The sequence below is a fragment of the Lissotriton helveticus genome, chromosome 3_1 (genome assembly GCF_964261635.1).
Source record: "Lissotriton helveticus chromosome 3_1, aLisHel1.1, whole genome shotgun sequence".
Classification (NCBI taxonomy): Eukaryota; Metazoa; Chordata; class Amphibia; order Caudata; family Salamandridae; genus Lissotriton; species Lissotriton helveticus.
Genome location: NC_136061.1, coordinates 665,744,463 through 665,759,254, shown reverse-complemented (window position 1 = coordinate 665,759,254; position 14,792 = coordinate 665,744,463). Strand labels below are relative to the sequence as shown.

General features: G+C 44.8%; 1 protein-coding gene across 4 annotated transcripts in view; it reads right to left on the bottom strand.

The window, feature by feature from the left end:
- MACF1 (microtubule actin crosslinking factor 1) overlaps positions 1-14,792 on the bottom strand; it is a 990,087-nt gene that overhangs the window by 668,151 nt on the left and 307,144 nt on the right. For all 4 annotated transcript variants that reach the window (XM_078680764.1, XM_078680763.1, XM_078680765.1 and 1 more), the window contains exons 16-19: positions 12,734-12,811; positions 12,129-12,290; positions 9,861-9,965; positions 253-348 (exon numbers count right to left, since the gene is read on the bottom strand). In XM_078680764.1, coding sequence (XP_078536890.1) covers positions 253-348; positions 9,861-9,965; positions 12,129-12,290; positions 12,734-12,811 — 441 coding nt within the window. The remainder of the gene's footprint in view (positions 1-252; positions 349-9,860; positions 9,966-12,128; positions 12,291-12,733; positions 12,812-14,792) is intronic.

Here is a 14,792-nt window from a genome sequence, read left to right as displayed (position 1 = left end):
ACAACTAGAAAAGTGAGACCTGCGGGAAAGAGTGGAAAGATCATAGGTGGAGGAAGAAGAGCAGAGGAGAATAGCAAGTGAAGAACACAACAGAGAAGGAAAAGGTGCAGTGAGGGCCAGAAAAAGAAAGTTAAACAAGAGAAAAGGAATAGCATGGAAAAATAAAGAGTAGAGGAAATAGGCTTAGGATGATTGCACTGAGTCTTATCAAAGTAAACAAAAAAATAGAGAAGAGCACACATGTATTGTTACCTGAAAATAAGAGGTGTTCTCAGATATGTGTTGATCCACACACAGGCACAGCTGTTTGATCCACTGCCACTGGGACTGTACCGCAGCACTGTATGCCTATCAAAAAAACACCCACTACTGTGAGAATACACTGGAGCAGATCCCAGCAAAAGAATCATAGTTATTTATTTGCATTTATATTTTCTATGACACTGAAGGTTTAGTGAGATACAGCAGCTGCTAGAAAGAGAGTCTCCTGGTTATATCATTGTGAAAGTAACAGAGTAACCTACAATTTAAACAACCGTAAACGTGAAATTGACCAAGAAGTCTGATCCATAGTCAAACAGACATGCAGGATCTGACATTACACTGGAACAAAGTTGGCTGTTCCCTCACTAAATCCTTTCAGAGTGGGTGCCCTGGTGATGACATGGCAGAAGCCACAATACAAACCTAATGGAAAGAACTCTCCCCAGGTAGGATATGTAGTAGATGAATGAATTAAAGTGTCTTAAGACTGCTGGATGAGGATTATGGCCATGAAACATGGAGTATGAACCTATGCTAGGAAGAATGCAAAATTTGATGTCCATCTAAAACACTAAAAACCACTCTCACCGACCTTTTGTCAAGCTATTGCAAACATAAGTACTTGAGTGGGAATAAAACGTGCTCCATTGATGCACCACGTTTTTCCACGCTTGGGGTACCTCCAGTGTTTTTAGGTCTCGCCTAGACGAAAGCAAAGCGAAGCTTTGCTGTCTAGGGAGACAACTAATGTTGTCACTTTCGGGGGAATGTGGACTGCAGACTGTCACGAGCTTCTCCTCCTGGAGATTGTAGCTCGTGAGCGCGCATGTCGCCGTGCCTGATATTCCCATGCACAGAAAGGCTCCCGCACGCATGCGCACATACACACACTGCATACACACACACGCACCCCCCTTAAACAGACACACGCTGCATACACACACGCACCCCCCTTAAACAGACACACACACGCACGCACAAACACACTCAAAGAGACACACGCGCGTACACCCCCACCCTCAACCCCACTCACCGGGCTCCTCTCCCCTTACGCATGGGAAGGCACTGTGGTAGAAGGTGCGCTGTCTCAAATCACCGCCGCCTCCCAAAGCGGCATTGTATGTAAATTAAAAGTTGCCTCCCCGTTAACACCGCCGCAGCCCGGGAACTTCGGTAGCCGCACAAATCCCGAGCGCAGCTCCTCTGACGTCAGACGAGGAGCCGCGCTGGGATTGGTGCCGGCGGGGCCGTTGCCTGGCAACAGAAGTGTCGTCGACGCCGGGCGGGACTTCGACGCCGGGCGGGAGGGGCGGAGCCTGATGGAGCCTGAGGCGGCTATGGAGCCGTGCCTCCCGCTGCTGCTGCTCGCTGCCGGTGAGTCCGGTTTACGGGCCGGGGAGTGGGGTGCTGCTATGTTTCGACTTAAGGGCGCAACAGGGAGATGTCTACGGAAGCCCCTTCCCGCCACTAATGTGCTTGTTTTTATTGGGAGGAGAGTGTGGGGAGGGGGAGGGCAGAGAGGGCGGGGGGTGGCGCCTGCTGCAGGTCAGCAAGTTTTTTTTTTTATGACGGACGATTATTAATTTTGTTATAGTGGACAAATGCTTAAAACGTTTATCGCTACGGTATTGCGTCTTTAGATTGGTTACTATGTTGTCCCTTCTGCTTTTTTTTATTTTTAATGGCGCCGTCTTCTCCGCAGTGCAGCCACAGTGCTCCGCTTCTGCTGTTCTGCTGGGCAGGGGTGAAGGCTTTCGCTATGCTGCCCTCGTTCTATCCCTACTACCACCGGGAATGCAGAGATGAGACCCGGCTCACCGCTTCGATCTGTGGCACAGGTGGGGGTGGAGGCTCCAGTCACGCTGCCCCATGTCCACGTGTCGATCGTCCTTTGCAGCCCGCCTTCGAAAAAAGGTGCAAAAGTGAAGCCCGCTGCTCCTGGCGCCCTTACTGATGCTGCTTCTTTTTCCCGCCGGTTCCCCACGCCATAACCCGATGCGGAGGGTCTGATCCCAGCTGCCATCCTCAACTGGATGTTGGGTAGGTCACCACAGCATTCCTTGCCTCAGGTCCAGGGAGGGGGTGCTGGGGGTGTGGTGCCGGTAGCCTTAGCAGCGGGAAATAAAAAATGATTTGCGGGTTTGCGACCCCCTGTATTCCAGGGCAGAGTCCGGCTTTAGGACCGTGGGATTCAAGCCCGTCCTGTTGCAGCCCCCCGGAGTTCAGCAGCCCAAAATGGTGGAACCACGAACCCCATCTCTACAGCGCTGGCCGGACAACCCATCGCCGCCTTGGCAGCAGTGGTTGGGTTTTGGTTGAAGAACTATAAACTAACATCAATTTGGTCCCTATTTAAATAATGCACAGTTTTGTCTCTGGAAACATATGAGGGGGTGCGAGTGCTTTTGCCACCGTAGTACATCTTGTGTGTCTCACTGTTTCTTCGGCCAGTTCTGTCACTGTCCCATGTTTAATGTTACTGCCTCTTTCTCTATGCCCCCAGCATTGGTGCTCTCTCCCTCTCCCTCTCTCTCGGTCTCTCCCTAACTGGAGGTAATTGGGAAGGGTCTGGGCCTCTGTTGCATAGCGCCTAGTTCTGGTGTACATGATGTGTTTAAAGGATTATGTTGGTACACACACGAACAGCGGCACTAAAAATTAAGTAAATTGCCCAGGATCACAGTGGTTTAAAAAAAAGAACCCAGCTTTAAGCTCAGGTTTTCTCTGATTCACAACCAGTGCTGTGGTCTGTGGTCCACCTTTTTCTCGACGTGTGTGGTGTTTGTGGGTGGGAATATGGGATGTGCGGGGGAGGGGTTTTTGACCCCTGCATAGGTTGTGACTTCAGCTAATGGAATGGTGCGCTAATTAAAGCACCGAGAGTAAGGGTGCAGGGTGCAGGGTTTACTTTCGTGCACAGGCGCGTGCCTGTATTGTTGTCACTGCTCTTGTTGTGACGTGTGTAGGCTGTATATCTGTGCTGGGGGGCTTCACAGTTGTGTGCTAGTTGCGAATAAATGGACTAAGGGATAATGTTAAAATCAGGGTCCTAAGTGACACTTTCTGCCAGGTCTTGCTGCCTCCCAGAAGCACAATAGGCGCCCTCATCAGAAGCCCGCTGAATGGACCTAGTGTTTTATCGACCTCAGAAGGGTGAAAGGTTGCGCCAGTCCCACCGGATTGATGTCTCTGTGGACGGCTGAACGGTTGTACAGACAATCTTTGCAGTGCATTCATCGGGTTACAAAATGTGGTGTTTACAGCATTTCACACGAGGGAGCTGTGTCATGGAGCTGGATATGTGAATCATATGTTGTTCCCGTTAATAACTATGTTGTTAGTATCAGTCTAATTGGTAGGAGTACTAGCAAGGGGGTGGTTTTAATGTTATTGCATACTTTTTGGTCGTAGTAGAGGTGTTTTTTGTTATTATCGTCTGTAGAATGAGTTCGCATAACACTTATTTCTCCTGCGCCTACTTCCGAGCTAAAATAACCAATTTTCCATAAATGGACATCAGAGTAGGATGATATGGGATAGTTGTAAAGTTCATGTCCCTGGGTCTGGTATACTTCAGTATTAATCCCGGCTTTTCTACTTTACCAAATGATGTGATCTTGGGCAGATCACCGTTCTTCGGCTCTCTTAATTTGAGACATTTGTTACATAAAAAGATCACTAGATAGGTGCCAAAGGCTTTGCAAGATTTCCAAATATTTGCGCATTTTCAGTGCATCCCTGCGTTACTAGTGTTTATTTTCAGTGAGGCGGGGATGGATGGGCGGCCATTGTCGCCCTTCTATGTTATGTGTTCTTATATTCTGAGGTGCACGTCCATGATTGCAATAATCATGTGGAAAAGGCTGCGAACGTTCAATCACAACTCCAGTGACCCTGACTATATAACAGATAGATGTTCCATTAGAAGTTAAGGTGAAATTAGGTTTACGAAATAAAACCAAACCACACCGAAACTAACCAGTTAAGTTAGGCCAAATCACTCGCCAGAAGAACCAAAACTTCCCACCCCTGGCCCGAAAGATTTAACTACTAATGGTTATCATCATGATAAGCCACCCACCACCCTCTAAGCACAAGGGGGAGGGGCTGGTACTCTCCCATGCACTAACTGGGCCACAGAGGCATGGAGTCAGCATGAGTCACGCGGGCGGGGATACCTGTGTCTGGCCAGCATGATGAGTGGACCCTACCCGCCTCCCCCACACAGCACGCTCCTGGGACATAACCAGATGTTCCCGGATGACTAATGAATCTGTAGTCCGGCCACTCTGCAGCGCGAACCTCATATATGTGATAGTGTTAATTGTGTGACGAAGGTACACAGTTGTCAAAATCTGGGAGCAGCATAGGAAATGACAATGCAGTGGGGGAGTTGTATGCGTGGGTGCAGGGCTTTAAGTGGTCCTGGGCCTCACCGGTGCTGAGCATCTGCACTAACTTTAGCCTATTAGCATTACAAATACATTATATTTATTTTGCTTAACAAAACTCACATTGACCCAAGGAATTAACATTTACAAAGCCAATAGCTCGCACTCATATAAATGCAATTAATAACTTTTCCATTTACAAATTTTAACACTATTTGCATTTTACATTACAATCATTTTAATCATTTTTTACAAAACATAAACAATATAAAAAACAATGTCATTTACAAGGCCATTTACTCAAAACAATGTCACTGCGAGACCTATTGCATTGTAAATGCTTGTTTTTCTAGAGAAAGCAACTCTCTGTTATCTAGCTGTTATGGTAGCTACCTGGAAGATGTTAGTTTACTATTTGTGGGCGAAAAGTAGAAAGTATCTCAATAAAAACACATTCTATCCCCCACCAACTCCATTAAAATCCCCAAATAACCACAAAGTTGAAATATGCAAGCGAGTGGTTACAGTGCACGTTTGCAATCCTTCCCACAAGTCATTTGTGATTTTTGGGGTCTATTGGAATAACCATGATGAACAATCCACATTCACCAGAGCTTAAATCCAAATATGAGAGCCCAATGAGGTGGGTGGAACTTAGGCAATCAGCTACTTCACATTTTTGACTTTTTATTTGCAGGTACAAGTTCTCACCTAAACGCAACAGGCTTACATGATACTTAATTGTTATGATTGCCCCCACCACCACCGACTATGACCAACATTCGCATTCAAGGACACAGGGTGCCTCTTCCTCTCTTTTAACACAACCCAAAGATACTTGGAATGATCTGAAAATCATCTGGCAGTTGTTGGAATAGGCAACTTTTCCCGTCAAGGACTGAGTTACTTTTGCAGTTGCAAGTTTTGAATGAAAGATACACTTGAGCATGAGTGTTCAGTATGGTTGCATCATATAACTACAAGCTGAGGACTGGCTGTCTTCCACACCAACTCTGCCGAAGGACTGTGGTCCAGAGCACAGAAGACAGAGCTCAACCAGTCTGTCTTCTGAGGCCATAGCTAGATAAACCAATGAGCTCTCTTAAGGAGGTGGAGGACGTATACATAGTACTACAGAATTGCTTACTCACCCTAAGAGACTAAACCTAAATATTGGATCTATCTAAGGTCACCCTGATAATGTTCATGTCAGTTAATGCGCCACTCCCCTGAAGAAGACACCAAATTACCTGCCACACAGCATGACAATATGAGGATAATGTCCCCTCTGTGGCCTGTATTTGACTGTGGTGAAAACATCCTGCCAGTGGTGCCTCACAAACTCCCTCTTTGCTTCTTGAATTGTGCTATGAAAATGCTGTGCCTTTACCCCAAACACGACTGTACACAGTCCTTGCGTTCTGGTACTCTTCCGGCAGTTTTGTTGTCTTGACTGAAGCATATCCTCACTATTCTAAATAGCGAACTAGAGCACTGATGCATATCTGGTTCCAAGACAAGAGGAGAAAGATATTAAAGAAGAGCCCGGCTGGATAACTCAGGACTTAGGTGGCCACCCACCTAAAGGTGAAAACAGTTGTACTCTGGTGTCAACAGCCATAAAGACAACTCAGACTCCAATCCCATGCTCAGATGCTGAAAAAGAATCTAAAATGTAAATGCCACTGCTTTTGCCTTATGCTGAAACGATGTTGACAAACCTCAGCTGCTCATCATCCAGGAGCTACAACAAGTGGTTTAGTAATTATGGTGTGCTAGGAGATCAGAAAGCATCTTCTTGAGAGCCAGAGACTCCAATACAGAGGGAGAGCCTTTTGGAATCACAAAAACATCATCTGAAAGTTTGGGAGTCTCCATTTACAAACCATAGGACTGAATGTCTAAACATGACAGCTGTTAGATTATATACATCCCAATTTTAGTCCAAGAACCACATTCCAACACAAGCACTATCAATAAGCAACAAAAACAGAGCTTTTCTTTGGATATGAGCAGCTGTAGAAACAAACCATACACCTGTGGGAAAATCTTAAGCAAATCAACATTCTTCCTGGATTGGCAAAAAGTGATACATTGGGAGAATATTCCCAGAAGTTACAGTAAGCAAACAGCGCAAAGTGCGACCACTGATATTCAGAAACATCTGTCATTCACTATAAATCCATCAGTCACACCACAACTTGTGTTTTATATGCAGTGCAAGCTTATTGGCTTTTGAAAATCCTCCACAGCCTCCTAGGCGGCTGCAAGGACATATTACGAAAGAGCTGGTCAAGAGATAAGCCAAGCTTCTAGATCGCCCTACCTTACTTGCTACCTGAGAGTGAGTAAATGTGAGAGTGAGCATGAGAGTAGAAGTGTATGTGGTCCATGCACATTATTACCAAGAGGAGGAGTCACTCTACCTTGGGACTCGAAAGACTTCTTTGAAGAAAAACAACTTGCACACATCTGGATCCAACAATAGATAGCAAGAGTATGCAAAGCATGTGTATCCAAAGCCACACATCCTTGGACATATATATATAGTCACACACTATTTGCTAATATAAATCAACTTCCATAAGAATAAGGTACTCCAGATAACACACACACACACACACACACATATATATATATATAGCCCTCTCTCTCTCTACACACACACACACGCACACACGTGCAAAAAAGAATCAGAGAACTCTCAGCAATTCTCAAATTTAGGTGGAGAGCTGCTCCTGTATAGAGCACCCTACAACACCAGCGGCACTCCTCTCAAATGTCTGCTTTTCTATCAAAGACAGAAAGGTAAGGGAAACGTCTTTTGCCATTTCTACAACAAAATCTTTCAGCATAGGATTAGCACAGTGCCATCCATGCCAAGCTGTAAAATGACAAAAGCCGTTTACCAATCTAGGCACAGTATTAGAGATTTGGATTGGTAAAATACCATCCAAGCCAACATGGAATGAATAGAAGCAACCCCTGACATGTTTCGCTATAATTACGGCTCTTTCGATAGCGAAACACGTGTAGAAATGCCAAAAGACTTTGCCATCCACGCCGAGATAGAAAGGGACAATGTGCTAATCCTAAATGTAAAAACTATGATAGAAAAGCAGACATTTGAGATGAGCAATTCAGAGTGTCGCTGGTGTTTTAGGGTGCTCTATACAGGAGTTTCTCTCCATCTAAATTTGAGAACTACCCAGAGGTTTCTGCTTCTTTTTTGGCCTTCTATGCCTTCTAGTCCCCGGAATCGGCGCAAGCGGATTGAACCAGTGGAATGAGGGGCTTCTTTAACCACCTGGAGGAGGAGCCCTTATAACATCCTAAAACGAGGAGTACGCTGTGGGCAACAAGCACCTGAGGAAGGCAAACGCCGAAACCGGTTGTGTTTTTAAGCCCGAATAAATGCAGCCTCTGGAAATCCGAAGTGTCCTTTGATTTCTTTTTTCCGGAAGGAGGGAGAAGCTGACCTGATATTTCACGCTCTGCCTGTGGAGCGTACAAAGGACCATCTCGACACAAGTGGACGCGGAAAACATGGGCAATTTTTGACGTTAACCAAGGCATTGGACAATAACCGTGACCGCCACGATTTCCTACCTGGTGCGCTCAAGCTGCTGCAGTGCGGTGGGCCTAGACAGCTAGGTGAGACGCTGGTTTACTAACAGTGTCTCCTAAAAGTGTACCGGGCAGGTGTTTGTGGCAATGAGAGTATGGAGTCAGAGGTGAAAATTGCTGGAACAACGGGCGACTCCACATAGCACTGAACTTTCCAAATGCTGCATTGTGGGACTGGTAGTCCCCGGAATCGGCGCAAGCGGATTGAACCAGTGGAAGGAGGGGCTTCTTTAACCACCTGGAGGAGGAGCCCTTATAACATCCTAAAACGAGGAGTACGCTGTGGGCAACAAGCACCTGAGGAAGGCAAACGCCGAAACCAGTTGTGTTTTTAAGCCCGAAAAAATGCAGCCTCTGGAAATCCGAAGTGTCCTTTGATTTCTTTTTTCCGGAAGGAGGGAGAAGCTGACCTGATATTTCACGCTCTGCCTGTGGAGCGTACAAAGGACCATCTCGACACAAGTGGACGGGGAAAACATGGGCAATTTTTGACGTTAACCAAGGCATTGGACAATAACCGTGACCCGCCACGATTTCCTACCTGGTGCGCTCAAGCTGCTGCAGTGCGGCGGGCCTAGACAGCTAGGTGAGATGCTGGTTTACTAACAGTGTCTCCTAAAAGTGTACCGGGCAGGTGTTTGTGGCAATGAGAGTATGGAGTCAGAGGTGAAAATTGCTGGAACAACGGGCGACTCCACATAGCACTGAACTTTCCAAATGCTGCATTGTGGGACTGGTAGTCCCCGGAATCGGCGCAAGCGGATTGAACCAGTGGAAGGAGGGGCTTCTTTAACCACCTGGAGGAGGAGCCCTTATAACATCCTAAAACGAGGAGTACGCTGTGGGCAACAAGCACCTGAGGAAGGCAAACGCCAAAACCGGTTGTGTTTTTAAGCCCGAATAAATGCAGCCTCTGGAAATCCGAAGTGTCCTTTGATTTCTGTTTTCCGGAAGGAGGGAGAAGCTGACCTGATATATATATATATACACATTCATATATATAAATATATACATACATATATATATATATATCTTGTCACAGAAAAAAATCAAAGGATAAAGTAAAGTTCTAGTTATGTGATTATGTCAGTGACAACATTAACATTTAGAACAAAAAAAAAAATAATCACAGACCTTCAACAGTTCTAGTGCACAGAGCTACTATAACATGCACCCCCACCTGGCACTACTTATGACCTCAAATATTACATCACTCATGACATGTTCTATGGAATAATTTAGAACATCACTGATGACCTCTCAAATGAGTGTGTTAGTTTGTATTATAATTTGTGGGTAACTATCATATTACTTTTCTAACTTATTTTGACCAGCCTACATCCAGCTGATGGGTGAAGTGTTTACAAAACCCAAGTGCTTCCAATGCATCATTGGTGTGTAGAAGGATTTGAACATTTTATAAATCTCTAAATTGAAGTTTAACTCTGTGTGCCAAATGATAGTGATGACTAGTGAGCAGCATGTTCCGCACAAGTTTATTGATTCTGCAGAAATAGTTTCAAACAGAGCAAAGATTCTATGTAGTAGATACTGCATGTAGTACTTCTCCTGTCTTACCTCAACTGTCTGCTTAGCTGGGTGGTTCTGCAGTGACAAAAGCTCAGCCTTCTCTTGAAGAGTCTGGATGACATCCCGCTTCTCCTCCAGCTCTAGGGTTAAGTCCTACAAAAATGAAAAAACTTAGAAATAAGCATTTGCTATAGAGGGTTGCAGGGCTAACAGGACACAACAAAAGGGGAAAGCAGTTAGTCACAACTTCAAAAAATAAAAATGCATACAATTCCTAAAACAGCCAATTCTAGATTAAGGTGAGTTTCAGCTGCTGAACAAGCTTGGATTTACCTAATTCTACAAGCAGAATGTGTCGTAAGAAAAGCTTGCTTACAAAATAAGCCTTAAGTATGAATAGTCTTCACTTTTTAATTTGTTAAATTTCATTTATTTGTTCAGCACTTCAAATGGAAGTGTACTACAGTGTTTACACAAAAGGAAATGATTAGATTTTTAAGGTGGAGATAGAGTTCTCATGCTGGGGATATTTTTTTATTTTTGTCAGACTGTTCGAGATGCTTATAGTCTCACATTATACAGTCTAAAAGAAGGATGCTTAAATGGGATGCTTCTAGGATCAGTAAGTGAATGCAAATGCACACTGAAAGAAGCTTACTGCAGGACTCATTTAGAGAAATTAAAATTCAAAGAAAGAACAACTTTCTTCTGGCAGGAAAAGAGGTAGAACACCTTTCTAGGGTACTTAATTACTAAATACAAATTATTTTCCACTTGAACATTTAACACCTAGTGGGATGAAGGTCTTTCCTTTCGTTTGTCAATGCCTTGAGGAAGGCTAAAATGTTTGCATCGGAGGACTTCAAGAGCCAGCTCAAGTAGATCAAAGATGATAAAGGTGCAACACTCCCAGGAATCATCCAGTGCAGATCTGGTTTACTGGGTGAGCTTAGCTGGCCAGAGATCCATGGATCACCACTGATGCACCTGCTCAGATATTACAGAAAGCAACATCACATTACAAGCCATCAAATTTGGAAGTGTCCAGAGCAATTTATTTATACACATTCCTTTTTAGGCCAGGAGTGTAATGTTTAACATCACACAAGTAACGAAAACTGTTGTTGGCTGGCCCAAGATTGTAGCACCGAGACATCCAATTTCATTTAGAGAATAATTCAAAAGCCTAAAAGAAATCAGGGCGGATGTAACCAGTAATGACAACCAGTTAATAGTTCTTTGCATTGAGTCACTAAACTATTCAAACATATTCAGGCTGGTTGAGTCTCTGAAACTGTTGCATGAGATCTGGTTCTGTATGTTTCTCCAACAAAATTTCCCCAACATCAAGCACTGTCTTGATGAAAAGATTGCAGACATGCAGAGAGACCCTTCTCAGAATCAGGCTGAAGCTCCACCCTTATCAGAGGGAGCATGTATATTCCAGGTGTGCACTTGCTGGCAACCTACAAAACTCCCCAAACAGTCTCTCTAAAGCAGGATGGCCAACTGAAAGCAAACGTGGGTCTGAGTATGGGAGACACCCTTTTACTCAACATTTGCCTTCTCATTCCCCCTCCTTGAAAGTCTTGAAGGACACTGGTCTAACAACATGCACAACTACTATAGGTCACAGCCTGATCCTAGGCCCTGAGTACCTACAGCAACACTATATTATCATTGCAATGTGTGCACTGCTTGGAAAGAGGAGCTAAATCTTCTAAATGGAGTTAATTGGTGATGAAGGAAAGGTCTAGAATGCAAAAACCTTTCAAATAGGTCTCTAAAAAAAGACAACAATAATAAGACATCCCTAGCAGCAGAGATAACCAGCAAAATATGCTGCAATTAAAGGAAACCACATACAGATGATAAAGAAAGCAAGAATGGTGTGAAACAGACCTCTTCAGGGAAGGGAATTGTAGGAAGCTCTCCTCTGAAGAGCTTCATCTTTAAACACTAGACTTTCTGGCTTTGCTTACTTGAACAGAAGCAGAAAGAAGTTGTGTTTTGCTTTAAAGGGTTCTGTAGTTACCATACACCTGCAACCATGTCTGTAGAGCTGTTGAACTAGTTACTTACCTTATGTAATGATGTATCTGGTAGAAACATATTCTAGTTATAGATTATTTACCTTAGAATTTCCCCCAAGCGCAAGTCTGGATCCAGAGATTTTTCATTAGCAGTAACCCTGTGCATCGGTAGGTGGTGTTAGCTGGCTCGGCTGTTAGATGCCCCTACCATGCAGCACCTATTATTTTTATATGAACGTGGAGATTTGCATAGTGGCAGATTGCCCTTCTGTGGGACACCTACCCTGTGATAGTTGCTCTTGGCCTGCATGTTCGGATTGTTGTCGCTCCAGTCGAAGGAGAGCTCCTCTTCCTCCTTCTCATTCAGCCAGATTAGCTCTGCTGTGGCAAGTGAAACAAAGTTGTGCAAACTCTGTAGGTGCAGCAGACGGAATTTGGACATTTCCTAAATAAAGAGAGGCAGAAACGGTAAACCAAAATAAACAGCAAGGAGAGTGTGAACCCTACAAAGAGAAACAGACTGTACAAAAAGTTATGCATGTGCATGTAATATCTTCATAGGTGCAGTACATTGTAAACAAGACTCAGCAGTACTCAGCGATGTAGTCACCCAGCACTGCATACAGAAATGCACTTTAAAAGTCAGCAGAGGTGACCGCGATGCGGTGGGTCAGAGCTGTGGGCTCAGACAGCAACCTTGGGTCGTACTAATGACCTGTGGGAGCCACAAATACTTCATTTTTGTTGCTCTGTAAGGGATAGCAGAGTGCAGAGATGTGCCCAACTACAACAGAAAAAATCTGGAAAAGCTAAATTTAAGGTTCATTAACAATGTCCCCCAACCCAGGCTGACAATACTGGCCTCCCACACCCACCTCAGGATCTTACCTTCAGTTTACAGTACTGAGTCTCTAGTTTGCCTAGGGTCTCGGAATAGCTGGATCGAAAATTCACAGACATTTTCCCCTAAAACAAAGTGAAATAAGTCATAAAAAACAGAGCAAAAGGTGCATTTTGAGAGTCTTATTATGCATGTTTTGCATCAGACGTATAGGAATACTAATCCAAAGGGATAGAAACACGATTGAAAGAAAGCAGTCCCGTAACATCAGTGGAGAGTCAGATGTAAAGAAAGAGACGAGACTAGTACGAACACTTTGGCAATGTTGATTCCCCTTGATGGCAACTCATTCAGTCTCAGGAGCGATAGTTGGAAATCACACAGAGTGCAGGCACAGAGCGGTGGAGGGGAGGTTTGGTCGGGGATAGGTGGAGCCTCCAGCAGGACTCACGGGCAAGAAGCGAACCATTAGGACCCCCACAGACAGGGAGATGGTTCGGGAGTTGGGGAGAAAAGACATCACCCAATCTACTGCCTTCGGACCTCAGGTTGGAGGTATTCTCACTACACCACAAAGTGAGACAAGAGGACATTAGGAACAGGAGGCATCCTCGCCCACCCTCCAGTCAACAACAGGCTATGATGATGGAACATCCACTCTCAATCCCAACACCTGACATTGAGAGCCTGGTAAACTTGGGTGTCCAGAGGGGAGGCTGTATATGGTGAAGGAAGAACATGTTAGAAGCTTGGGATCACCCCTGGCAGGACTGAAGCCTAGAAATGGACACTGAGATAGGTTCTGCTCTGTGCAGCTTCTATGAGGTAGATAATGCAGCAGCCAGTGTATGCTGTTGAAGAGAATGATGGATGCAGGTGGGTCTCTATGAACAACCACTGATAAGAGCATTACAGGAGCCAGTCTTTCTCCCACAGAATCGATTTGGCGAACTATTTTGCTCTCCTGCACTGCAGCCCGAGGGAGGCCCGTACTGCATCTGTGGGAGGAATTATTTGCACCTTTCCCCAGAATGTATGAGACACATTGCTTTAGGATAACCATTGATGTACTTGCCCGGTGTAGGAGTGCACCTTTGCAGTACTGTTATTTTATGGGAATCTGTAAAATGTGTATCTGCTCAAGAAACTGCCATGCACTATACTTTTGCATATTATACCACATGGAGAAGTGTGGCTCACTGGTTAGAGGCGGCAGATCCGTAAGCAGAGAACGGCCCGGGACCAGGGTTCGATTCCCGACGCGGCAGGGTCGTGGACCAGGGTCAGCGGACTCGATAATTCTCGCCTCGGTGCCTACTCTAGTCAGAAACCACATTCGGCAACTCTGGGCATCAGCTTGCCTCATCTTCACAACGGCCCCCCCAGACCGCCGGGGATGCTTGGTCGCACCTTAGAGATACCCATCAGGGACCATCTCTCAGGGTGAGCCAGGACGGGTTCCCCAGCGGTCGAAGCGTGGAGATACTCCTCCGGGAGTCGATTCCTAGCGCTATATAAACCCACAATTAAATTAAATTAAATTAAATTACATGGTGATCAGCTTCCAAATAGACATATTGAGTGTATGTTATTCCAAAACTGGCAAACCAATCAGTGTCGGAGCACAGAACCATCGAGTTTGGACAGGTAGCTCAGAGGATGATGGTGGGGGCACTTTCAGAAAACAATTGGGTCCAAAACACAGTGGAACAAACAATGCCCTTTTGTAACCCAACAGGAGCACAATTTGTTAAATTATTGTGGAAGTAAAGATGCAGTAGAAGGCAGGTGAATGGAGTTGCTAATGGCAACATAAACAACAAGTTATTAATTCTAGGTAAAGATGCTGCCTCAAGAGAGGTTGAACAATCCAGGAGCCTACAGCTTTTAGATAGGAGGGAACATGATTTATTTAGGTGTTTTGTAAAGCATCATTTTCATCTTGCAATAACTTCACAGCACATATATTACAAAATGCATTGGACACAAATACAAACATGTAGAGTACAACAGGGAAATTAATGAGGTTGTTAAATGTCAAATCAGGGTGATGGCCATTGAACCCAAAATGTATCAATCACGTATCCTGCTACCATTTTAGGCAAA